Here is a 27,582-nt window from a genome sequence, read left to right as displayed (position 1 = left end):
GTGCGACAAAAGTCATTAGTCTGACTATCAAACTGCTTTCAACTATTTTCTAGGCTCACAAACAAAAACTACAGGCAATATGCGTAAGCTGATAGAGAAGTATGAATATTTCTAATTATTCTGTGAGCAGACCATTGAAAAGAGTTGTTTCTAGATTTAAAATTGGCCCAAGTCCTTGGATATTCTGTTTGGATCTATTCCCACCTTCAAATACAAATACAAATACAAATACACAGAGATTGGTTTGACGAAGTCAGGGAGAAAGTAGTTTACTCTTTTAGGCTTCTCTTTTGACTGATACAATAATACAGGTGAAATCCTTGTTCTTTCATAAGCTTGGGGGATCTTGAACAAAATCCAGCCCTCTCACCCTACATTAACCTCGTAATTTTCTTATTGAAACCCTTCAGAAATTTCATATATGTGTCTAGTTTAGTTCAATATTTGAAAAGAATGAAGAGAAAGATTGAATTTGCGGAAGTCATTGTTATTGATTCTGAATCATATATTTATATAGAAGGAGGCTGCAACTGATTCCTACAAGTCAGGAATCAGTTGCTGCATTGTAGCTTCATCAGCGACATATTAGGCATTACATATGGAAAGTGAATAAATACATATCTTTTATTTTATACAACTCTGCTATTTTATATACAGGAATATTTCATTTCCTAACACTCCCCCTCGAGTTGGAGAGTGGATATCCTGCACTCCTAACTTGCCAACCATAGGAACAAAGATCTCTTTTCCCAAGGGCTTAGTCAAGACATCTGCTAGTTGATGTGCAGAATCGACATGCTTTGTAGTGATAAAACTATCTTGAATCTTGTCTCGGATGTAATGACAATCCATTTCAATGTGCCTAGTTCTCTCATGAAACACTGGATTGGCTGCAATATGTAACGCAACTTTATTATCACAATATAGTAAGACAGATTCATGGTGTGAAATTCCCAAGTCTTTCAGTAGACATCGCAACCATGTGAACTCACAGCAGGCTCCTGTCATTGCTTGGTATTCTGCTTCAGCAGAAGAAAGCGAAACTATTTTCTACTGCTTCGACCTCCAGGATATTAGTGAAGGTCCAAGAAAAACACAATAGCCCGTTGTAGATCTCCTAGTGAGTGGACAGCCTGCCCAATCTGAGTCACAATAAGCTCTCAACCTTAAGTCACTCTTGGAAGAGAAAAATAGGCCTCGGCCGAGTGCTCCTTTTAGGTATCGAACAACTCAAAAAGATGCCTCCATATGAATTTTTCGGGGCTGCTGCATAAATCTACTCAAGACATGTACATCATATGTTATGTCCGGTCTAGATACAGTCAAATAAATCAACCGACCCACCAATCTTCTATATCGGTTTGTATCATTGAGTAGGGTGCCCTTGTCCGATAATTTTAAGCCTCGTTCCATAGGAGTATTAATAGGAGCAGCACCTGACAAACCTGCATCCTCAATGACTTCCAGTGCATATTTACGTTGTGAAATAAAAATTCCATTCTTTGAAGTAGACACCTCAATTCCAAAAAAGTATTTTAAATCACCAAGATCTTTGATATGAAAATGTTTATGCAGGAATTGTTTAGTTGTAGCAATGTTACTCAGATCATTTCCAGTGATCAATATATCATCAACATATATCAAGAGGACAATAAAAGACATACCCTGCTTCCTATAGAATAGAGAATAATCTGCTCTTGATTGTATAAAACCAGCAGAATGCATAGCTTCGGAAAATTTGGCAAACCACTGGTGGGATGCCTGCTTTAAACCGTAAAGTGACTTGTGGAGGCGACAAACTAGATGATCCTCCCTTTGGCGCCGAAGACCTGGTGGCAGAGACATGTATATCTCCTCATCTAAGTCACCATGGAGGAAAGCATTGTGGACATCCATCTGGTGCAGGGACCAGCTGTGAGCTGCTGTTAAGGCAAGTAAACAACGAACATAGATTATTTTGGCAGTAGGAGAAAATGTATCATGGTAGTCGACCCCTTGCATTTGAGTGAAACCTTAGGCGACTAAACGAGCTTTGTAGTGCTCGACAGAACCATCCAAATGGTGTTTAACTTTGTAGACCCATTGCAGCCAATCGGTGTCTTGCCTGATGGTAGTGTCGTGAGAGACCAGGTGCCATTAGTTTGAAGAGCATGCAGTTCGATGCGCATGGCCTTCTGCCACTCAGGATGAACAACAGCCTCTGCATAAGACTTAGGCTCTAGAACGGTGCTGAGCTGAGCAACATAGGCGTGATATGCAGGAGTATAACGATGATATGAGACAAAGTTTGCCATGGGATAACGCGTACCTTTGGTTGGACTTGGCAGTAAGGTGGCTGATTGGTTGGAGTAAACATTGGAGCAGACAAAATCGTTGAGCTTGGCTGGCGGAGCAGTATGGCGACTGGAGTGGTGAAGTGGGGTGGGTTCGGGTGGCTGTGGATTTTCAATAGTAGTAGATAATGGCAATAGAGATGGGGAAGTGCATGATGGAGATGGGGTAGCTGGGGGGATTAGGTCAGAGGGCCTGGGGCGACGTGTATAGGTGCGAAGGATGGGTGGAGGTTGGGTTGATGGGGGATGTGAATGTGGGGAGGCAGGTGGCGGTGAACATGAAGGTGCAGATATATTAATAGGAGGAGAAGTTTGTGGAATGGAATAAATAGAAGTTGTGGCAGCTGTTGCTTTTCAAATAGCTTTTGCGAAAAGTATGCCAATAATGCATTTTTTGAGGATCCAGAAAGACCAAACTCAATTCAAATGCCAAAAAGGTGGTACCAAAGGCCCCTTGGAGACCAAATTTAATCGAGTTTGGAACAAAACCGGGTTTGATGCATAAGGAAAAATATTTTCATGAAATTGCATATCGCGACTAATGAAAATTTTTTTAGAAAATAAATCAAATAGTTTATATGCCTTTTGACCAATAGGATAACCAATAAAAATTGAGGGCATGGAGCGAAAATCAAATTTGTGAGTAGGATGTACATTTGTAGCATAAGCCAAGCAACCAAAAACCCGAATATAAGAAAAAAAAAGGTGGCTTTGAGTAGAGAAGTTCAAATGGAGTTTTGAAGGAGAGCACTGAGGAAGGGAGTCGATTGATGATGTGAACAGCAGTAAGAGCACTTTCTCCCCAAAACTGGGTTAGAAGTTGAGCTTGAAATTTCAAAGCTCAAGCAACTTGTAAAATATGATGATGTTTGCGTTCCACAACCCCATTTTATTGAGGCGTGTAAACACAGGAATGCTGAAAAATAACACCATTATCTTGAAAAAAGGAACAAAGTGATATAAATTCACCACCATTATCACTTCGAAAAATTTTAATTGAAGATTCAAATTGTGTGAGAACATAACTGAAGAAGCGTTTTATAAGAGATTGAGCTTCAGTTTTGTGTTGCATCAAAAATATCCATGTGAAACAGGTATAATCATCAATGATAGTAAGAAAATAATAAGCACCAGAAATGGAAGGATGTCGATAACGACCCCAAATGTCACAATGAATTATTTCAAAAGGTTTTATAGATGAAATGACACTAGAATTGAAAGGCAAGCGACTTTGCTTAGCCAAATGACAAATAGAACAAACATGACTGGATTGAACAGAAAAATTTAAAAATTGTTGGGCAATGAAACTCAAACGATGAGGTGATATATGGCCTAAACGTTGATGCCAGAGATCGGTGGATGAGATGGTCAGGTTACAGGCTGGTCGATGTAGTGGTGGGGTAGGTTGTACCACAGATTTCTTCGTCGCTATTGCCACCAAGTAGTATAGTCCATCACGTTGCTTACCCAAACCAATCATCCTCCTCATAGCCAGATCCTTCAAAATACACCAATAAGGGAAAAAAGTTACCGAACAATTCAAACCTCTTGTCAAATGACTGACTGACATCAAGTCAACTTTAAATGTGGGTACACATTACACATAGCACATCATGCAAATAATAAGTTGAATTCAGAGGCAATGATCCCTTTTTAACAATATTGGTTGTTTCCCCGCTAGGCAGTAATACAGAAGGCAATGTGCAATTCTTATCTTGTTGAAAAAATGATTGAGATATGAAGAAATATGATATGCTGCCCCGCTGTCAATAATCCAATTGCGTGAAGCAATTTTAGGCAAACCTGGTTTTGTCACAGCATGTGCTTGAGAACTGGATTTGACACCTTTATCATTAAGAAGAGATAAGAGGTGTTTCAATTGTGTCTCCAAAATTCCAACAACAGACTCCACAAAACTCTCCGACACATGGTTTGCTGCAGATTTGTTGTTGTGGTTGAATCGTCTGGCTGAATTGTGCTTTGCCTTAGGGTGCCTTGCTAGATACCCGTGGAGCTCATAATAGGTTTGGACCCAATGTCCCGGTTCTCCACAGTGGGAACAATGAGGTCGTCCTTGTCTAGGTCCAAACCGGCGTCTGTCATGTTCAAACCGGCATCCACTGAAATTTTCTCTGTCTTGTTGTTCAGATCTGCGCCCTCCATTGATATTATCTGTCAATCTGTCTTGCGATCTAAAAGAATGGTAAGAACGCTCACCTCTGTCATTAAATTTGTTGTTGTTGCTTTGAACCGCCATGGCTGCGCTGTTGACTGAATCATTGATGGTGTGTGTTGAACTTAGAAGACGTTGCTTTTCTTCTTGAGAGACAAAGGAATAAGCTTGCTGAATCGAAGGAAGGGGATTCATCAAGAGGACTTGTCCACGAACAACACTGTAAGACTCATTTAAACCCATCAAAAATTGCATTAATCTTTGTTAATCCTGCTGCACCTTATGTAATGACTCACTGTAGGAGGTCACTTCATCCCACAGTCCCTTTAATTTTGTGTACTAAATTGAAACAGAGAGTTGTTCCTGCCTAAAACAAGCGATATCTCGCTAAATTTCAAACATACAGGATGCATTGCTTTGAGAAAATCGATCATGAAGGTCTTTCCAAACTTCATGAGCAGTAGAGTAGTATATCACGCTATCCAAAATTTCTGGATTGAGAGTGTTAATAATCCATGAATGGACCATATCATTGCATCGAGACCAAGTCGCATATCCTTTAGGATCAGTTTCTTCTGAAGGGGCTTTGATTTAGCCATTAACAAAGCTGAATTTGTATTTAGAATTCAACGCCAGGGTCATAACCCTTTTCCAAGTAGAATAGTTGTCTCCATTCAAGGGTTTGGAAATCAAAACCAGACCTGGATGATCTGAATGGTGAGTGAAATAGGGATTTGACAGATTCCCTTTTGAAAAATTTGTATGAGCTTCTAGGTCTGATGACATTTTATTGTTGGTCATGGTGACTAAAGAAAAAAATTGCTAGGCTAGAGATTTAATTGCAGTGATGGATCGGGATTCTAAGCCAGCTCTGATACCATGAAAAGAATGAAGAGAAAGATTGAATTTGTGAAAGTCATTGTTATTGATTATGAATCATATACTTATACAGAAGGAGGCTGCAACTGATTCCTACAAGTCAGGAATCAATTGCTGCAATTGCTGCATTGTAGCTTCATCAGCGACATATTAGGCATTACATATGGAAAGTGAATAAATACATATCTTCTATTTTATACAACTCTGCTATTCTATATACAGGAATATTTCATTTCCTAACAATATTTTCATGTCAAACTATATGCATTTCTCATTCATTCTTTCCTCTGCACCCTTCACAGAACTGACAATTATGCAATCGATGATGTTAGATGCTCGTTCCTTACACTTGGTTTCATGTATTCACTACCTTTCTAAAGGCCATGACGTTATATACTGTGATAATTCAATGAATTACATTTCTGGGAGTGCCTATCAGCAGAACCTAAATCTTACCCTCACTTCATTAGCTGCAAATGCTTCTTTAACAGGCCACTATATCTCTACGGTGGGGCAGAACCCCAATCTGGTTTATGGACTCATAAATTGTCCAGGTTTTATATCCAACGAAGTTTGCAAAACCTGTGCAAATTCTGTCACTACAAAGATCATCCAACTGTGTGCAAACCAGATGCCTGCTTCTGTATGCAACGAGAATTGTTCGCTACAGTACTCGGACTCGCAATTTTTTTCAACTGCTGACAGTGCTATAAGGCTTTATTTTTTCAGCTTGCGGAATGCAGATGACCCGTTTCTTTTCAGGAGTCAATTAGGAAGTTTTCTTGGGAACATCTCAAACAACGCTGCAGCTGACACTTCAAGATTAGCAGACGGAAGGACTAGTTACACAAGTTCTATTGATATATATGGTATGGCTCAGTGCACCAGAAACTTAACAGGAGATGAATGTTTACGCTGTCTTTGAAGTATTATCGGTTATATTGTGCAGCTTTCGAGTAAAAGTGTAGCTTCTTGGGTATATGCTCTCAGCTGCAGTATTCGCTACGAGATATATTCATTCTTTTTCATTGTCAATGCTGTCACCTCCTCCTTCTCCTCCCCAGCAGTTCAACTCAATTCAACTGCAACTGCAAGAAAAGACTCAACTAGTAATGATGGTAATATTTTGGCCTTGATCCTATATGAATTTCTGTATTGATGAATTCGTAAAAACTTCATATTAGATACCGGCCTTTCCACGACTGTGTTTTGGGCTATTTGGGGTGACTAATCTTAGTCACTAGTTGATGGGCTAACAAGATGGTTACTTGGTTAGACTTAGTCACCAGTTGATGAGCTGACAGGGTGAATAAACTTGATTGTTCCACTCTCTCTTGAGAAAAACAAGACTCCTGTCGGAATAGGAGACTCTTCAATATTTAAGTTTGTAAATGTAAAATAAGAAATGATGTACAAGAAATAAAAGGAGAATGAATAGTGCAAGGAGCTTATTTTATAGAGATTGATGTGTATGAGAATGAAGTAATAATAAGGAATAATTGTTTTTCCTTGTAGGCTTGTTGGTTGTTGTGCCTTTGCTATGCCATTAGATGTCTCCATGCAACCTAAAATCTCTGATTTTGGGCTGGCCAGGCTTTTCTCGGGAAGTCAAACTCAAGGCAATACCAAGCGAATTGCTGGGCTTAGTAAGTGTTGAGCTTTTGAGTTCTGTTACATTTGATACAGTTTCTATGTATAAAATGTGACTTAACAGTTATATACATTGGCACATAATGGAAGACTTGCATTCTATTTCTTGCTTTATTGACATGAAAGTGGTTACAGGGCACCGGAGTATGCTAAAAAGGGGAACTTTTCAACTAAATCCGATGTTTGCAGCTTTGGTATTCTGGTTTTGGAGATTGTCACGGGTCAAAAGATCTCTAGTTTCCGTAATTCAATAAATCTTCAAAGCTGTGTAAGTATGCTGGTAAATTGTTTTGTCGTGTAAGAAAAATGCAGCTGCCATTATTGGGCAAAACTTGAGTGTTATAATTTGTTCCAGGCATGGCGACACTGGACTAATGGAACAGCTTTAGAGTTGGCGGATCCTACATTAGGTGGGCAAAGGCCAGAAAATGAAATTTTGAAGTTCATCCACATAACGTTGCTGTGTGTTCAAGAAGCAGGTTGCTGACAGACCTACAATGTCACAGATTGTCATGATGCTCAATGGTAACACCATGACCTCTCCCACGCCATCACGACCAGGTTTTTACATGCCAAGGGAAAATTCTGGATCAGCTTCAGGAACAGAAGATTCTGGTTCAACTCAGTTGTCAGTGTCATCACAACAATCTATAAATTGGTTTCGATCACTGAATTATATCGTCGGTAGTGATGTGAGATTTTTATATGGAGACATTGCTAGTTCAGGAAATGGGTTCGCATGACTGGCACAGAAGTTATGTTTGTTCTTAGTTAACAGCTGAAAATAGAGAATCCATGCTCTTGTGAGGTGAAATTTATATGGTAAATAGTTTTGTTTGGTTTTACAGATGACTGAAAGGTTAAGCAAGTTGTAGAGAATTTTCAAGCTTCAGAACCGGGAGAAACATATGAAACAAGCAAGAAAATGCTGCAGATACAACAAGTCTGTAGACATTAAATCTTCAGATTTTCATAAGCAGGGATGCTTGGTGAAAAGCCTGTAGACATTAAATCTTTCAAGTCTGTTGATTTTTTAATTAATTAGAGGTTGAATTACATGTAGATCACCCATTTATATATGAACTTGTGCATTTATGATTATTTTTTCTCGTGACCTGCTTGTTTTAAATTATACATCAAAAGAATAATTGAGAGAGTAAACTCACTTGTCAGTAAATGAGCCTACATTTTTATTTGTTTAAAATAATTATTTATCTTCACATATTTTCTTCCAATTGCTCTCAAGACATGTGGTTGGTTTGGGTGGTGGGAATAATATTATTTCAACTTGAGATGACTAAATTAGAGTTTTATTTATTGGGTTTTTAATTAGTGAGGAAATATTTTTGTCTAATTAATTTTATTAACAAAAATTGATACGTGAAGATAAAAATTAAGATTCTTAATTTTTAAAATTACAACCCTAACACTATTAAAAATTATAGAAAAGTCTTTGATGTTTTATAAAAGTCCGACTAATAGGATGAATCTAAAAAAAAAAAAAAATACTCTAACTATATAATTTATATAGAATTTCTCTTATCAAAAATCTAAATCTAAACAGGAAAAACTAATTAAAATCCAAAATTAACAAAAAAAAAATAACTAAATTAAATAGACAAAACAACAATTTTTGAATTTATTTTTGGAAAATTCAATGATATGATGACTGGCAAAGTTGTTTTCTAAAAACAATAAAAACTGCATGTAAATTCTTTTAAAAAAATTTAAATTCAATCCAATATTTAAATTTTATTGTTATCGTTATTTTCATCAAGCTTTATAATCTGAAATCTAACACGTACAAGTTTTTTCGTGGACTTTATTTCATTTGTGAACCTCTCTATTCTGTCCATAAATGTGTCGGCAGCAAAAAGTTACAAGTCAAAAAAATTTTAAATTTTAAACCTAAAATAAATATGGCAGAGTTCCCTTGGAAATATAAAATATTTGACAGTAAGGATATTGCTCAATCAATCTGTGCATATATTTTTATAATAAGCATTTACTTTCTGTTACTTCTCCACTCTTCTCTCAGAGTTGTTCATCGTCAAATTATGAATCTCTTCCTTCTTTTTTATTATCATTTTTTATGTTTTACAAGCAGTCGGCTCATTAGTTGAACTGTTCGCATCAGATCATCCCGGTGTTTAGATCACGAGAATCCATCTTGTTTCCTGGAAAAGTTGCACCATTTTAGAATTGGGCTTGAACCGAATACCTTCTTCCTTACATCTTATTCTAGTTCTTAACCACTTGTGGTAGCTAGCTTTATCAAATGAAATTAATGTAGCTTTTACATTCATCAACTGTTCAAATCACCTAACCTCAAAGTTGAGATTTCTTGCCTTCAGCATAGCAAATTCAAAGAGAAAGTTCTATCCCTAATAAAACAAATGAAAGGGTCAACCCCTTAACCCCATCCAAGTCAATGCTGTTTTTGCTTTATATATCCCAGTATTATCCCAAGTTTAAGATCATCAATCAGCTCTAGCAGCCATGTCTTCCTCCAACTTCGCCTCCTTTCTATGTCTATTAGCCTTTTCTCTCCATGTCCACACTGGTTTTGGAGCTGACCCACTTTTCCTTTTCCATTTATGTTCAACTCCTGAGAACTTCACTGCCAATGGCCCTTGTGAATCCAACCTAAACAAGCTTGCTGGTTACCTCTACTATCAAGCCCCTAGTACAGGATTTGGTCAGGGTTCAATAGGCCAGAACCCGGACCAAGCATAAGGGCTTGCTCTTTGTAGAGGTGACGCCTCAACCTCAGATTGCAAGACCTGTGTTGTTGAGGCAGGCAGTGAGATTAGAAAGCGCTGTCCATACAATAAAGCGGCCATCATTTGGTATGATAACTGTCTTTTCAAGTACTCAAACAAAGAGTTCTTTGGCCAAATTGATAATGGAAACAAGTTCTATATGAGGAACGTGAAAGTTGTAAGTGAGCCAGTTACATTCAACGGAAAGACCAAAGAGCTTTTGACCCAGCTCGCCAATAAAGTTCAGGCAACCCCCAAGTTGTACAAAACTGGAGAGATGGAGCTAGGAGAATCAACCAAGCTATATGGATTGGTCCAGTGCACTCGGGATCTTTCTAGTGCTGTCTGTAAGAAATGCCTCGATGGTATAATCGGTGAACTTCCAAGCTGCTGTGACGGGAAAGAAGGTGGCAGAGTTGTCAGTGGGAGTTGCAATTTCAGATATGAAATATATCCTTTTGTCAATGCTTAACTACTTGGAGAATGTTCATGAACACTATATCAAGGGAATGAAACCCTTATTTGATATTTCAAGTGTTCGCACTTCATGTTTTAGTCACTTACATGTATTAATATTGAATAAAAAGTTTTCTGTGTGGTTACTTTGAAGATCCCATGAGTTTCTCCCAATAGTTAATGTTACGATTGACACATGAGAAATCCATTATTTTGACTAGCATGATCACAGGATATACAGCTACGAGATGGTATCAACTGATGTCTATCGAATTGAAGTGGAATTGGGGTGATTTTTTTGAAGCAGTTTCTAATGATACAGAGGTTGGTTTTTTTTTCAATTTGAAAATAAGAGATTGTAATGAGTTTGAAGTTCAAGAATACTTTTATAAAATAAGAGCAACGAGATCTCGTTTTCAAAATTCAACTCTATCCATTTATCATTAATTAGTCTTAGAAGAATCTTAATATATATATATATATATATATATATATATATATATATTTACGATTCCAGTACTTTAAAATTAGAGCTAAACTGTATGGAGAACTTTGATTTATCTTAATTACTCTAAGAAATAATATACAAAATTATTTAAATAGCAAGTTAAACCTACCTGACGAGGATCTAATTAATGAAAACTCAAATAAAATAAAATTTTCAAAACCTAACTATGAAAGGAATCTAAAAGTAATAAAGAAATTTCTTAAATAACTTTTGAATTATTTTAACCTAAATTGGACATACGATATCAATCTCAGCCAGCACACCTAATTCAATGATTGGATAAGAACTTATATTTGTTTTCAGCGGAAAAAAAAAACTCATTTGACTTCTCTGGATTTTTTTATTAAACAACAATTTATAAATGTAAATCTAAATTAGCACATTATCTTTATCTTGTTAAAGAATAATATAAATTATATTTTTAAAACTTAACTAAACAGTTCAAATTTTTAAATTGAATTGGTTCTTTAACATGGTGTCTGGATCTTAATAACCAAAAAGTCACGAATTTAAATTTCATCATTTTTTATTTATTTGATAAAAATTAAGTATAAGATAATATGAGATTATACAAGTTTCATGCTCATAAAACTTTTATTGGAGGAGGTATATTAAAGAATAATATAAATTATATATCGAAACTTTATCTAACAACTTAAGTTTTTTTTTTTATTATTGAATTGGTTTTTAGATAAATCTCAACTAATGCTATTAAAATCTCAACCTAATTTGTTTTTTATTAAAAAAAAAACTCATGTGGCTTGTTTGAATTTTTGTTTTTATTAAATTTAAAGATGTTGATGTTATTTGTTTATAAATATATCTAAAAGATATTTCACATCTCAATATTTATACAGCAAGGAATGATTTAGATAATATTACGTCCAAATTCTCGAAAATAATGTTATTAATTACATAAATGTTCACAACAAATGCTAAAATTATGTCATTGACTGATGCAGTAAAGTCCACTAATTAATATCATTCATTATTGTAGTGAGTGAGTCCTTCATAATTAGCATTCCAATATATCGGCCTATTTTACAAAAGTCCCACCGCGCCGCATGTTTGCAGGTGACTTTCGAAAGCATTTCTACCACAGCACTAATTATCAAAAAGTAGAAATTAGTAATTAATATCATTCATTAACCGCATGTTTGCAAAACCCGATTGCTTTAAGGTGATTCTTGTTGGAGTCTGACACACTTCAATTCCCAAATAATAGCTAAGCAACCCAAGATCACTCATTCTAAATAGCCCTTTCATCTGAGATTTGAATTTGTCAATGTCTCGAATGCATCCTCCAGTGATAATTAAATCGTCTACGTATACTCCAACAGTTAAATTTCCTTCCTTTCTCGTGTACACCGCATGTTCTAGAAGACACCTCTCAAAACCGAGTGCCTTCAACGACTTATCCAACTTGGAATTCCATGCTCTAGGCGCTTGTCGCAAACCGTACAAGGCTTTATACAGTTTCAGCACCTTATACTCTTCTCCTTTTATCTCAAAACCCGGTGGCTGCAGAACATACACATCCTCCTCCAATTCACCGTTAAGGAAAGCGGATTTTACATCCATGTGATGCACTTGCCACCCCTTTTTTGCAGCGATTGATATCAACAACCGTACAGTTTCCAATCGAGCAACAGGAGCAAAAACTTCGTCAAAATCTATCCCGTGCTTTTGAACATACCCCTTTGCTACTAACCTCGCCTTGTGTTTGATTATTCTCCCTTGAGTATCTTTCTTCAATTTAAATACCCACTTCAAACCAATTGGCTTTTGATTTTCTGGTAAAGCAACTAACCTCCATGTTGCATTCTCCTGTATGCTGGAAATTTCTTCTTCCATAGCCTTTCTCCATGCTGAATCGGTTCTTGCTTCTTCATAACTCATAGGCTCCTCCTCTCCTAGCAAACATAGCCCCGAATAATCCAATTCAGTAGGAATGGTTTTGTCATACAAACTGTTTAGGTCTCGTTTCCCTCTTGGTCCCACTTCTGATGCCTCTGGATGGATGAATTCGGATGCCATCTGCTCAACAGGAAACAACACTGGAGTTTGAGCATTTCCAGAGCCGAATTCATCTGCTCTGTTGCTACCAGCAGATGTATTCTCAGGCTCGCCAAATTGATAGAACCCTGGATGTGGAGACGCCATATTAGGATGCAGCATCTCTTCCTCAATTCGTTGATGGGCAGCATCACTTGAAACTGCAACAGGAAAATAAAGAACAGTAAAGATATCCTTTGCTGGTTTAGATTCTGTAGCCGATGAATCAGTCCAGTCCCACTTCTTTTCTTCATCAAACACGGCATCACGAGTCACTACCACCTGTTTTGTCTTTGGATCAAACATCCGATAACCCTTGGTATTCAAATCATATCCAATAAACACCATAGGTTTACTTCGATCTGCTAGTTTCGGAAGGTGAGGTGTGACATTCTTCACGTGAGCAATGCATCCAAAAATTCGCAAGTGTTCAACTCTTGGCTTTCGATTGTAGTAGGCTTCATAGGGTGTCTTGTCAACTAGACTCTTAGTTGGTGCTCTGTTCAGCAAGTAAATTGCCGTTGACACCGCTTCTCCCCAAAATTCGCCGGGAACACTTTTACTTTTCAGCAAACTTCTTGCCATGCCAACCACTGTCTGATTTCTCCGTTCCACGACACCATTTTGCTGCGGAGAATAAGGTGCAGTAAGGTAGTGTTTAATACCATTTAATTCGCAAAAACCCTTGAACTCATTTGATGTGAATTCACCACCACGATCACTTCGAAAAGCTTTCAACTTACACCCCTTCTCCATTTCGGCTGCAGCTTTGATCCTTTTAAAACTTTCAAACGCCTCGGCTTTGCTTGAGATCAGAACCTGCCACATAAACCTTGTGCAATCATCGACAATTAGCATAAAATAACGCTTTCCCCCATTCGTAGTCGGTGTGATTGGCCCGCAAAAATCTATATGCCACAACTCAAGAGGGTACTCGGCTCTGAAATTTGATTCAGCAGGGAATGGTTTTCGTTGTTGTTTTCCAATCAAACATCCATCACAAATGCGATCTTCATGCTCGATTATGGGCAAGCCGTGCACCATCTGTTTCTGACTTAGAGACTTCAAAGCATGAAAATTCACATGCCCGTATCTTGCATGCCATCGCCATGCTTCTTCTTTGCTCCTTACCAGAAAGCATTCGGGTAGAGCTGGTGCTATGTTAAGCACATATAACCGGTTGCTTGACCTCTTCACTTTTGCTAACAGCCTTTGTAATCTGTCCAAAATAGTCATAACACCTCCTTCAATCACAACCTTGCATCCGTTTTCATCCAACTGGCCAAGGCTTATTATGTTGCTCTTCAACATTGGGATGTAGTAGACATTAGTAAGTATTCGATGTTCACCTGTGAAGTCTTCAAGCAAAACCGAACCTCTTCCTTGGATTTTTACAGTCGAGCCATCCCCAAATTTGACTGACCCTGTAATAGTCGTGTCAATTTCAGCAAATTTTTCAATACATCCGGTCATGTGGTTACTTGCGCCGGTATCTAAATACCACGCCTTCTCTCGGGTGCCTTTAATCTTTGGCACCACCTTGTCTTCGTGCAGTAACACATGCTCGTTCTGTATTGAGTGGCTGATAACACAAGTTTCGGCCATCAGTAGTGCCGGTTCATCATCGGTTTGTGTTGTAACAAAATTAGCCCTCTCTCTTCGGTTTGGCTTGGAACAATCTTTTGCAAAGTGTCCAAATTCATTACAATTGAAACACTTAACCTTGGATTTGTTGAAGTTTCGTGGCTTTCGGTCTTCGTTAGTGCGTTCACCATTTCCTCGACCTCCACCATATCCACGCCCACTACCATGTCCTCTCCAGTGACGTCCTCCTCTTTTGTTGTTGCTGAAACTTTCATATTTCTTTGCCTTTGGGGTTCTTGCTTCCCTTTCGGTTTGGGTGAATAGCAGCTGCTCTCCTGTACTCTCTGTATGAGATCGCCCCTTCAATCCCTCTTCAAATGTTCTCAAACGCCCAATAGCTTCTGAAACCGACATTGTGTCTACATCTCCAAACTGCTCAATTGTCCCAATGATTTGAAGAAATCGATCTGGAACCGAACTGAACAGCTTTTCAACAACTTCGCTTTCTTCAAGTTTCGCGCCAAGCGATCGGATCTCACCAACCAAGGCAGTCAACTTCATCGAATACTCATTTATGGTTTCTGAATCTTGCATATGCACCTTGTACAATTGTCGTTTCAGTACTTGTACACGTGCCTTCTTGACACGATCTTCGCCAATTCGCATCTCCCTGAGTGCGTCCCAAGCCTCCTTTGCCGTCTTCTTCTCCGCGATTGCCATCATCACGTCATCTGGCACGGCTTGAGAGATGGCTACCATAGCGCCTTGATCTTTGTCGTCGTCTGTGTCTGCACCTTCGATCACTGACCATACTCCTAGCGAACGCAAGATTATCTTCATCTTGACAGCCCATATGCCGTAGTTCGTTTCGCTTAACATTGGATAATGGATCGGGATTGAGGCTCCTCTTCGCCAATTTGCATTGACGACTGCAAGCGTCTTAGATTGATCTCCTTCAACACCGGCCATTGCTTTGACAACCTTGGCTCTGATACCAAATGAAGGTTATTCTTTCTTACGGCCAGTCACACAATTTGGGAAACTCACACAAAATTCAGAGACAAAACAATCAAAGAACAGAGGCCTTTTTGTGATGCTTAACTTACTGCATCATTTTCTGATTTTCTTATTATATATAGAAGCAAATACGAAAGGTTACGTCCTCTAAGTAACCTTGAAATCATAACTGCTATATGAAAAGTTACGTCCACTAAATAACCTCTAAATCATAACTTCTATATGAACGGTTACGTCTACTCTTAAACTCTGCTGGAATTAAAACAAAACAAACTGAAATAAAACAACAAGATTAATTCTATCATCTTAGGCTTCTCTTTTGACTGATACAATAATACAGGTGAAATCCTTGTTCTTTCATAAGCTTGGACTTTCTTGAACAAAATCCAGCCCTCTCACCCTACATTAACCTCGTAATTTTCTTGTTGAAACCCTTCAGAAATTTCATATATGTGTCTGGTTTAAGTTCAATATTTTCATGTCAAACTATATGCATTTCTCATTCATTCTTTCCTCTGCAGCCTTCACAAAACTGACAATTATGCAATCGATGATGTTAGATGCTCGTTTCTTACTCTTGGTTTCATATATTCTTCATTTTTACTACCTTTCTAAAGGCCATGACGTTATATACTGTGATAATTCAATGAATTACACTTCTGGGAGTGCCTATCAGCAGAACCTAAATCTTACCCTCACTTCATTAGCTGCAAATGCTTCTTTAACTGGCCACTATATCTCTACTGTGGGGCAGAACCCCAATCTGGTTTATTGACTCATAAATTGTCCAGGTTTTATATCCAACGAAGTTAGCAAAACCTCTGCAAATTCTGTCACTACAAAGATCATCCAACTGTGTGCAAACCAGATGCCTGCTTCTGTATGCAACGAGAATTGTTCGCTACAGTACTCGGACTCGCAATTTTTTTCAACTGCTGACAGTGCTATAAGGCTTTATTTTTTCAGCTTGCGGAATGCAGATGACCCGTTTCTTTTCAGGAGTCAATTAGGAAGTTTGCTTGGGAACATCTCAAACAACGCTGCAGCTGACACTTCAAGATTAGCAGACGGAAGGACTAGTTACACAAGTTCTATTGATATATATGGTATGGCTCAGTGCACCAGAAACTTAACAGGAGATGAATGTTTACGCGGTCTTTGAAGTATTATCGGTTATATTGTGCAGCTTTCGAGTAAAAGTGTAGCTTCTTGGGTATATGCTCTCAGCTGCAGTATTCGCTACGAGATATGTTCATTCTTTTTCATTGTCAATGCTGTCACCTCCTCCTTCTCATCCCCAGCAGTTCAACTCAATTCAACTGCAACTGCAACTGCAAGAAAATACTCAACTAGTAATGATGGTAATATTTTGGCCTTGATCCTACATGAATTTCTGTATTGATGAATTCGTAAGAACTTCATATTAGATACCGGCCTTTCCACGACTGTGTTTTGGGCTATTTGGGGTGACTAATCTTAGTCACTAGTTGATGGGCTAACAAGATGGTTACTTGGTTAGACTTAGTCACCAGTTGATGAGCTGACAGGGTGAATAAACTTGATTGTTCCACTCTCTCTTGAGAAAAACAAGACTCCTGTCGGAATAGGAGACTCTTCAATATTTAAGTTTGTAAATGTAAAATAAGAAATGATGTACAAGAAATGAAAGGAGAATGAATAGTGTAAGGAGCTTATTTTATAGAGATTGATGTGTATGAGAATGAAGTAATAATAAGGAATAATTGTTTTTCCTTGTAGGCTTGTTGGTTGTTGTGCCTTTGCTATGCCATTAGATGTCTCCATGCAACCTAAAATCTCTGATTTTGGGCTGGCCAGGCTTTTCTCGGGAAGTCAAACTCAAGGCAATACCAAGCGAATTGCTGGGCTTAGTAAGTGTTGAGCTTCTGAGTTCTGTTACATTTGATACAGTTTCTATGTATAAAATGTGACTTAACAGTTATATACATTGGCACATAATGGAAGACTTGCATTCTATTTCTTGCTTTATTGACATGAAAGTGGTTACAGGGCACCGGAGTATGCTAAAAAGGGGCACTTTTCAACTAAATCCGATGTTTACAGCTTTGGTATTCTGGTTTTGGAGATTGTCACGGGTCAAAAGATCTCTAGTTTCCGTAATTCAATAAATCTTCAAAGCTGTGTAAGTATGCTGGTAAATAGTTTTGTCGTGTAAGAAAAATGTAGCTGCCATTATTGGGCAAAACTTGAGTGTTATAATTTGTTCCAGGCATGGCGACACTGGACTAATGGAAAAGCTTTGGAGTTGGCGGATCCTACATTAGGTGGGCAAAGGCCAGAAAATGAAATTTTGAAGTGCATCCACATAGGGTTGTTGTGTGTTCAAGAAGCAGGTTGCTGACAGACCTAAAATGTCACAGATTGTCATGATGCTCAATGGTAACACCATGACCTCTCCCACGCCATCACGACCAGGTTTTTACATGCCAAGGGAAAATTCTGGATCAGCTTCAGGAACAGAAGATTCTGGTTCAACTCAGTTGCCAGTGTCATCACAACAATCTATAAATTGGGTTTCGATCACTGAATTATATCGTCTGTAGTGATGTGAGATTTTTATATGGAGACATTGCTAGTTCAGGAAATGGGTTCGCATGACTGGCACAGAAGTTATGTTTGTTCTTAGTTAACAGCTGAAAATAGAGAATCCATGCTCTTGTGAGGTGAAATTTATATGGTAAATAGTTTTGTTTGGTTGTACAGATGACTGAAAGTTTAAGCAAGTTGTAGAGAATTTTCAAGCTTCAGAACCGGGAGAAACATATGAAACAATCAAGAAAATGCTGCAGATACAACAAGTCTGTAGACATTAAATCTTCAGATTTTCATAAGCAGGGATGCTTGGTGAAAAGTCTGTAGACATTAAATCTTTCAAGTCTGTTGATTTTGGATTCCTTGTATGTTTTCCTCTTTTTTCAATTGCCTTCGATTTGAAAAATCACTCTCTGGAATTGACCAGACAGATGGACTTGGCCGCATTGAAACTGCCGCATCTGAAACATTTTACCGAGATGGATTTCGATATTGCGAGCTGATAAATTCTTTTGTCACAAATAACTCCACACTTAGCCAACTATATGATGGGCTGTGTTTCCAAAAAGTCCCTTAGAAGAACTGTCCACCTGCTTCACATTTATATGGTCAACATATTATCACCAGTTGTAAGTGTGAGAGCGGTCAATCCTCAACTCATCATGATCTAGATCAAACTAGTCCACTCGGATTCAATAAACGTGTGTGTGTGTGTGTGTGTGTGTATTAACAGCTAAGTTACCTTAGTAAATCAATCAAACAGTCATTGCATAATATTAGATTTAATAAATTCTTGATTTTAGAGATTATTTTTTATTTAATTATATTATAATAAAGTGAATGAGAGCTTTTTTGCATTAAATAAATTTTTTTAAACAAAGAACATGAAAGACATGTTGAACTGAGATAACAAGAGTAAACCTTGGACAATAGAAGGTGAAATTGTATTTATTTTTTAAAATTTTAAGTGAAATAAAAAAAATTATTAATAACAAATGATGGAATTGTATATTTTAAAATTGAGGGATAAAAAATGCATTCAAAAGATAATAACCTAGATGATATGGTTTAATCTGTCAAACTCCTTATTCATATTCTAAACTCAACTAGGTTTAAAAAATTTATTGTCATAAATCTCTATTTAGGTATAGTTATATATAAAGGAAAAGGTTAAAAAATTAAATGCAAGGCATGCCGATCTATGACCTAGAAGCACTCATAAATCTTTAAAAGAAAGAGTCTAGGCATGTAGGCCTTCCAACCCAAACTCGCATACGTAAGTCTATTTTCACTTTAAAAGGTTGTCCGCTCTTTTTTAAAAAAAAATAATAAGTAGAAGAAGTTTTGTTTTCCAACTCATATTCCAACCACCACTATATATGATGGCTGGAAATCAGGGAAGTTATTCTAAAAATACCTATTTTCAATCTATTTTAATTAAAAAAGACTCCATATAAACACTTTTAGAACATTTAGATATCAATTTACCAACTTAATAAACCATCCTTTATTTTAAAGGCTTAGTGTCTTTATAATAATGGAACATATGGCAAGCTTCCTCATTTCACCCTGTCTGCAGGGGCAGGCAAAATATTGTTTGCCATTTAAAGATGAAAGTACGTAGACTTGAGGAAAACACCTAACAAAGAAACTAAGTTTATTCCTGATATAAAAGAAAAAAGGAGCGCCACTTCGATGAAGCTGATTTCAGACATCAAATTAAGCACTCAAAGATGAACCTGATGGGATTTCATTTTTAAAAGAATTTTTGGAATTTCTAAGTCATTATTCCTTGTTGTGGTTTCAAAGTGGCTCTTTACTATGTTAATAATGAATGTATCTGATAATTCCGATGATTTATGGCTTCCTTCTATGTCTTCCTTGAGTCGTTGAATCCTTGTACGCTGACAGCTTCCTCTCTTTTCAAAGACTCTGTTAATTTTAATGAGAATACCAAGTCATTGGTCTGTCTGACTATCAAACTGCAATCAACTATTTTGTAAGAATTCTGGGAATATGCATAAACTGTTAGAGAATTATGCATATTTCTTATTATTCTGTGAGCAGGTCGGGTAAAGAATTCTTGCTCTTATGCTGTGAGATTTATATGGTAAACAATCTGTGCCTATACCTTGTTAACAATTGCGGTAATTATCTCCAAGTTGGATTTGCAGCATTCAAGTCCTACATTGTCTCTGATATTAGCTGGAAAGATATATTCCAGCATCCCGGTAAATACGTGATTGTATCCTAGTAGAAATAGATTTCCATGTAATTAGCAAATCAGTCCTAAACTATAGGATCTGAAACGTAGGGATTCTTATGGAGAGTAGGTATATATATTCTGCTTGTAACAGAGGAAGTTTTAAGAGAAAATAAACAATTGAATCCCTTTGAAAACTCTGCGTAAGTTTTTGACTTGGTATCAGAGCACATGGTAACCAACTGATTGATACTTTGGATAGCTTGGAGACTAATGAAGAATGTCCAGTTAATGAGAACACAGAGGAACACCAGGACAAGGAAGAGTATACCAGTGAAAATGGTCCAGAAATCGTTGATGGTAACCAGAATACCTTGGAGGGGCCGCCAGCTTCCCACAATGTACCAGTTAACCAATTGTCTTCCCCGGTTGATTCCAGACTTGAGTCTCATGATATTCATCCAGTTGAGTCCCTAAAAGAACTACCTAATCGAGTCACAAGAGGTAAACCCAAGGTGAACTATGAACCAACCCTTCACTCAAAACTCAAATACCCTATGAATAACTATGTATCCTATCATAGATTGTCAAACGAAAAAATGGCATTTGTACATCAATTATCTGTTGTATCTATTCCTGACAATGTGCAGGAAGCCTTGGCTGATCCTAGATGGAGGGAGCCCTTCAAAAAAACTCAACATGGGACGTTGTTGACTCGCCGAAAGGAAAGAAACCTGTTGGGTGTAGGTGGGTCTTCACCATTAAATACAAAGCTGATGGAACTATTGAACGGTGCAAAGCAAGGCTGGTAGCCAAGGGATATACTCAAACATATGGAATTGATTATATGGAGACTTTTTCACCAGTGGCCAAACTTAATACTGTTCATATTATACTATCTCTAGCAGTTAATCTTGACTGGCCGCTACATCAATTTGATGTAAAGAATGCATTTCTACATGGAACTCTCTAAGAAGAAGTGTATATGGAATTACCTCCTAGCTGTAAACAGCAAACGGAAGGTAATAAACAGGTCTGCAGGTTGAGAAAATCCCTATATGGTTTAAAGCAGTCTCCCAGAGCGTGGTTCGGAAGGTTCACAAATTTTATGAAGACAGTTGGTTACACACAAAGTAACTCGGATCACACTTTATTCTTGAAGCATAATGAAAAACACATTACAATTCTCATTGTGTATGTTGATGATATAATAGTAACCGGAGATGATCCAGGAGAGAGGAAGAGATTACACGAGCACCTTGCCCGTGAGTTTGAGATGAAAGACCTTGGAGAGTTGAAGTATTTCTTGGGCATTAAAGTGTCACAGTCAGATAAAGGTATTTTTCTTTCACAAAGAAAATATGTCTTAGACTTACTAAGTGAAACAGGTATGACAGCATGCAGTCCAGCTAGCACTCCTATGGAAGAGAACTTGAAACTACATGGTGATTCCAATCAAGTTCCGACTAACAAAGAACGCTATCAGAGGTTGGTTGGAAGGTTAATGTATCTTGCACATACTCGACCTGATTTAGCTTATTCATTGAGTGTGGTCAGTCAATTTATGCACTCTTCAAGCGAAGAACACATGAATGCTGTCACCCGTATCTTACGCTACTTGAAGTCGTCTCCAGGAAAAGGAATTTTGTTCACAAAAGAACACAATTTGGATGTTAATGGTTATACATATGCTAATTGGGCTGGTTCTATTCAAGATCGACGTTCTACTTTTGGTTATTTCATGTTTGTAGGAGGAAACTTGGTTACATGGCGAAGTAAAAAACAGGAGGTAGTTGCTAGATCAAGTGCCGAGGTTGAATATAGAGGGATGGCTAAAGCTATATGCGAATTGTTGTGGATTAGAAATCTGATGATAGATTTACATATTAAGCCAGTCAATCCTATGAAGTTGTATTGTGACAACAAGGCAGCATGTGATATTGCTCATAATCCTGTTCAACATGATCGTACTAAACATGTTGAAGTTGATGGCATTTTATCAAGGAAAAGCTAGAAGAAAAGCTAATTGAAGTTCCTCATGTTCAATCTCAAGACCAGCTCGCTGATATACTAACCAAGGCACTGTCAAACCACGCATTTAGTGCAATTCTCAACGAAATTGGATTGAGTGACATCTACGCACCAACTTGAGGGGGAGTGTTAACAATTGCGGTAATTATCTCCAAGTTGGATTTGCAACATTCAAGTCCTACATTGTCTCTGATATTAGCTGGAAAGATATATTCCAGCATCCCGGCAAATACGTGATTGTATCCTAGTAGAAATAGATTTCCATGTAATTAGCAAATCAATCCTAAACTATAGGATCTGAAACGTAGGGATTCTTATGGAGAGTAGCTATATATATTCTGCTTGTAACAGAGGAAGTTTTAAGAGAAAATAAACAATTGAATCCCTTTGAAAACTCTGCGTACGTTTTTGAATTACCTTGTTTTTTTATCAATCAAAATTAAAAAAAAAAAAAAAAAAAAAAAACTAGAGTACACACAATTTCGTTGTTTTTCTGGAAGATGGTATCATATCAAGGAAGCAAGTAGATATTACAGGTCTCAGCAAGTATTTATTGTTATTCAGTACCACTCTAAAAAAAACAGAAAAGAAAAGAAATTATTGAAAAACATGGCCTAACACTAAACATAGTCTAGTTTGAAAATGTCAATGTTACTAGAACTCTAAGTAAATTAATTAGCAAGGAGATTAGGTGAAGTATGAGATTAGGAATGCTCAATTATATGGGTTTGTTTTTGTAGTTTAACTTGTTTTTTAAAATGTGTTTTACTTAAAAAAAACATTAAATTAATATTGTTTATGTACTTTTATATTGTTTTAATTTGTAGATATTAAAAGAAAAATTTTATAATTTTAAATTATTTTGATATGTTAATGTTAAAAATAAATTTAAAAAAATAAAAAAATATATTATTTTAATATATATTTTAAAAAAATATTTTAAAAATAATAATCTTAAACAATACGAAGTTCACTAGCTTGAACTAATGATTGGACGTCAGAAGAACAGTAATCTTGTGAAGCCTCGTTAAGTGCTTTCATTTGGAAAATATGCTAAAAGCCATGAGTTAGTATTTCTGATATTAATACATTCATGAAAAGAAGCACTTGCTAGTAGGTGTTTAAAATCATTTAATTAGGATCGTGGTCAAACACCTTGAATGGCCTTCATTTTTTTTATTAAAAAAAATTAAAAACAGGTAAGGTGTTGTTGGACCGCAACTTATATGGACTAAAACTATTTTTTTAATTAATAATTAGAGGTTGAATTACATGTAGACCACCCATTTATATATGAACTTGTGCATTTATGATTATTTTTTCTCGTGACCTGCTTGTTTTAAATTATACATCAAAAGAATAATTGAGAGAGTAAACTCACTTGTCAGTAAATGAGCCTACATTTTTATTTGTTTAAAATAATTATTTATCTTCACATATTTTCTTCCAATTGCTCTCAAGACATGTGGTTGGTTTGGGTGGTAGGAATAAGATTATTTCAACTTGAGATGACTAAATTAGAGTTTTATTATTGGGTTTTTAATTAGTGAGGAAATATTTTTGTCTAATTAATTTTATTAACAAAAATTGATACGCGAAGATAAAAATTAGGATTCTTAATTTTTAAAATTACAACCCTAACACTATTAAGAAATTATAGAAAAGTCTTCGATGTTTTATAAAAGTCCGACTAATAATAGCATGAATCTAAAAAAAAATACTCTAACTATATAATTTATATAGAATTCCTCTCATCAAAAATCTAAATCTAAACAGGAAAAACTAATTAAAATTCAAAATTAATAAAAAAAAATAACTAAATTAAATAGACAAAACAACAATTTTTGAATTTATTTTTGGAAAATTCAATGATATGGTGACTGGCAAAGTTGTTTTCTAAAAAAAAAATAAAAACTGCATGTAAATTCTTTTTAAAAAAATTAAATTCAATCCAATAATTAAATTTTATTGTTATCGTTATTTTCATCAAGCTTTATAATCTGAAATCTAACACGTACAGGTTTTTTTGTGGACTTTATTTCATTTGTGAACCTATCTATTTTGTCCATAAATGTGTCGGCAGCAAAAAGTTACAAGTTCAAAAAAATTTTAAATTTTAACTCTAAAATAAATATGGCAGAGTTCCCTTGGAAATATAAAATATTTGACAGTAAGGATATTGCTCAATCAATCTGTGCATATATTTTTATAATAAGCATTTACTTTCTGTTACTTCTCCACTCTTCTCTCAGAGTTGTTCATCGTCAAATTATGAATCTCTTCCTTCTTTTTTATTATCATTTTTTATGTTTTACAAGCAGTCGGCTCATTAGTTGAACTGTTCGCATCAGATCATCCCGGTGTTTAGATCACGAGAATCCATCTTGTTTCCTGGAAAAGTTGCACCATTTTAGAATTGGGCTTGAATCGAATACCTTCTTCCTTACATCTTACTCTAGTTCTTAACCACTTGTGGTAGCTAGCTTTTACATTCATCAACTGTTCAAATCACCTAAACTCAAAGTTGAGATTTCTTGCCTTCAGCATAGCAAATTCAAAGAGAAAGTTCTATCCCTAATAAAACAAATGAAAGGGTCAACCCCTTAACCCCATCCAAGTCAATGCTGTTTTTGCTTTATATATCCCAGTATTATCCCAAGTTTAAGATCATCAATCAGCTCTAGCAGCCATGTCTTCCTCCAACTTCGCCTCCTTTCTATGTCTATTAGCCTTTTCTCTCCTTGTCCACACTGGTTTTGGAGCTGACCCACTTTTCCATTTCTGTTCAACTCCTGAGAACTTCACTGCCAATGGCCCTTATGAATCCAACCTAAACAAGCTTGCTGGTTACCTCTACTATCAAGCCCCTAGTACAGGATTTGGTCAGGGTTCAATAGGCCAGAACCCGGACCAAGCATACGGGCTTGCTCTTTGTAGAGGTGACGCCTCAACCTCAGATTGCAAGACCTGTGTTGTTGAGGCAGGCGGTGAGATTCGAAAGCGCTGTCCATACAATAAAGCGGCCATCATTTGGTATGATAACTGTCTTTTCAAGTACTCAAACAAAGAATTCTTTGGCCAAATTGATAATGGAAACAAGTTCTATATGTGGAACGTGAAAGTTGTAAGTGAGCCAGTTACATTCAACGGAAAGACCAAAGAGCTTTTGACCCAGCTCGCCAATAAAGTTCAGGCAACCCCCAAGTTGTACGAAACAGGAGAGATGGAGCTAGGAGAATCAACCAAGCTATATGGATTGGTCCAGTGCACTCGGGATCTTTCTAGTGCTGTCTGTAAGAAATGCCTCGATGGTATAATCGGTGAACTTCCAAGCTGCTGTGACGGGAAAGAAGGTGGCAGAGTTGTCAGTGGGAGCTGCAATTTCAGATATGAAATATACCCTTTTGTCAATGCTTAACTACTTGGAGAATGTTCATGAACACTATATCAAGGGAATGAAACCCTTATTTCATGTGTTCGCACTTCATGTTTTAGTCACTTTCATGTATTAATATTGAATAAAAAGTTTTCTGTGTGGTTACTTTGAAGATCCCATGAGTTTCTCCCATTAGTTAATGTTACGATTGACACATGAGAAATCCATTATTTTGACTAGCGCATGATCACAGGATATACAGCTGCGAGAAGGTATCAACTGATGTTTATCGAATTGAAGTGGAACTGGGCTGATTTTTTTGAAGCAGTTTAAACTAATGATTACAGAGGTTGGTTTTTTTTTCAAATTTAAAAATAAGAGATTGTAATGAGTTTGAAGTTCAAGAATACTTTTATAAAATAAGAGCAACGACATCTCGTTTTCAAACTTCAACTCTATCCTTTTATCATTAATTAGTCTTAGAAGAATCTTAGTGTGTGTGCGCGCTAGCTCAAAATCTCATGTGCTTTTTACGATTCCAGTACGACGCTATGTATAACGAAAAAAAAAAAACAGAGTTTTTTTTTTGAAAAATTTCAAATTAGAGCTATACTGCATTGAGAACTTTTTAATTTATCTTAATTACTCTAAGAAATAATATACAAAATTATTTAAATAGCAAGTTAAACCTACCTGACGAGGATCTAATTAATGAAAACTCAAATAAAATAAAATTTTCAAAACCTAACTTTGAAAGGAATCTAGAAGTAATAAAGAAATTTCTTAAACAACAACTTTTGAATTATTTTAACCTAAATTGGACATACGATATCAATCTCAGCTAGCACACCTAATTCAATGATCGGATAAGAACTTATATTTGTTTTCATATGAAAAAAAAAAAAAAAAAAACTCATTTGACTTGTTGGATTTTTTTATTAAACAACAAATTATAAATGTAAATCTAAATCAAGCACATTATCTTAATCTTGTTAGAGAATAATATAAATTATATTTTGAAATCTCACTTAACAGTTTAAATTTTTAAATTGAATTGGTTCTTTAACATGATGTCTGAGTATTAATAATAAAAAAATCATGAGTTTAAATTTTATCATTCTTATTTATTTGATAAAAATTAAGTTTATGATAGTATAGCTTACACAAGTTTCATGCTAAAAAAAACTTTTTGAGAAAGGTGTATTAGAGAATAATATAAATTATTTATTGAAATTTCACCTAACAACTTAAGTTTTTTTTATTGAATTGGTTCTTAGACAAATCTTAAATTAACACTATCAAAATCTCAACCTAATTTGTTTTTGTTAGAAAGAAAACTCATGTGGCTTGTTTGGATTTTTTTTTTATTGAATTTTAAGATGTCGATGTAGTTTGTTTATAAATATATCTAATAGATTTAGATAATATTACGTCCAAATTCTCGAAAATAATGTTATTAATTACATAAATGTTCACAACAAATGCTAAAATTATGTAATTGATTGATGCAGTAAAGTCCACTAATATCATTCATTGCTGTAGTGAGTGAGTCCTTCGTAATTAGCATTCCAAATTCCAATATATCGGTCTATTTTACAGAAGTCCCACCGCGCCGCATGTTTGCAGTTGACTTTCGAGAGCACTCCCACCACAGCACTAATTATCAAAAAGTAGAAATTTCTCAACAATCTTAGGAGCTTGATCTCTCCCAAACTCCAAACACTGCCCTCACATCGACACCGTTTACCAAGTCCCATCTTTGACCAAACAAATTACTTGGGTTTGCATATATTTCTTTTTACTTTAAACTAATTTAGATATCAATAAACTCAAGTGATATAATGTATTAATATGTAACTTAAATAATCTGATCAAACAACAAATAAATTTACAAATTTAGTAAAATAATGTTGTTTTGAATAAAAATAATAAACATATATTAGTTTGGCAACTCATAAATTGACCTGATAATCCAATAATAAAA

General features: G+C 36.1%; 1 protein-coding gene, 2 long non-coding RNA genes and 2 pseudogenes across 3 annotated transcripts; 4 read left to right on the top strand and 1 right to left on the bottom strand.

The window, feature by feature from the left end:
* Positions 1-3,796: 3,796 nt before the first annotated feature.
* LOC140955776 (uncharacterized) lies at positions 3,797-5,292 on the bottom strand (annotated as a pseudogene).
* Positions 5,293-5,631: 339 nt separating this feature from the next.
* LOC118036241 (uncharacterized) lies at positions 5,632-7,237 on the top strand. The gene is made up of 4 exons (XR_004685343.2): positions 5,632-6,254; positions 6,335-6,503; positions 6,901-7,031; positions 7,171-7,237. It is a non-coding gene; the product is annotated as an uncharacterized lncRNA (long non-coding RNA).
* A 1,767-nt stretch (positions 7,238-9,004) lies between these two features.
* LOC118036235 (antimicrobial ginkbilobin-2-like protein) lies at positions 9,005-10,318 on the top strand (annotated as a pseudogene).
* A 6,840-nt stretch (positions 10,319-17,158) lies between these two features.
* On the top strand, positions 17,159-18,125 carry LOC118036237 (uncharacterized). The gene is made up of 3 exons (XR_004685342.2): positions 17,159-17,306; positions 17,446-17,578; positions 17,666-18,125. It is a non-coding gene; the product is annotated as an uncharacterized lncRNA (long non-coding RNA).
* A 6,324-nt stretch (positions 18,126-24,449) lies between these two features.
* Positions 24,450-25,770, top strand: LOC118036236 (antimicrobial ginkbilobin-2-like protein). The gene has a single exon (XM_035041924.2). The coding sequence runs from the start codon at positions 24,912-24,914 to the stop codon at positions 25,638-25,640; it is 729 nt and encodes a 242-aa protein (XP_034897815.1). The 5' UTR covers positions 24,450-24,911; the 3' UTR covers positions 25,641-25,770.
* Positions 25,771-27,582: the final 1,812 nt, after the last annotated feature.

The sequence above is a fragment of the Populus alba genome, chromosome 7, assembly GCF_005239225.2.
Source record: "Populus alba chromosome 7, ASM523922v2, whole genome shotgun sequence".
NCBI lineage: Eukaryota > Viridiplantae > Streptophyta > Magnoliopsida > Malpighiales > Salicaceae > Populus > Populus alba.
Note: the sequence above shows the minus strand (reverse complement) of the source record. Positions and strands in the feature narration are given on the sequence as shown.

Coding starts and splice junctions, on each gene's coding strand:
- LOC118036236 (XM_035041924.2), top strand. CDS start 24,912: ATGTCTTCCTCCAACTTCGCCTCCTTTCTATGTCTATTAGCCTTTTCT.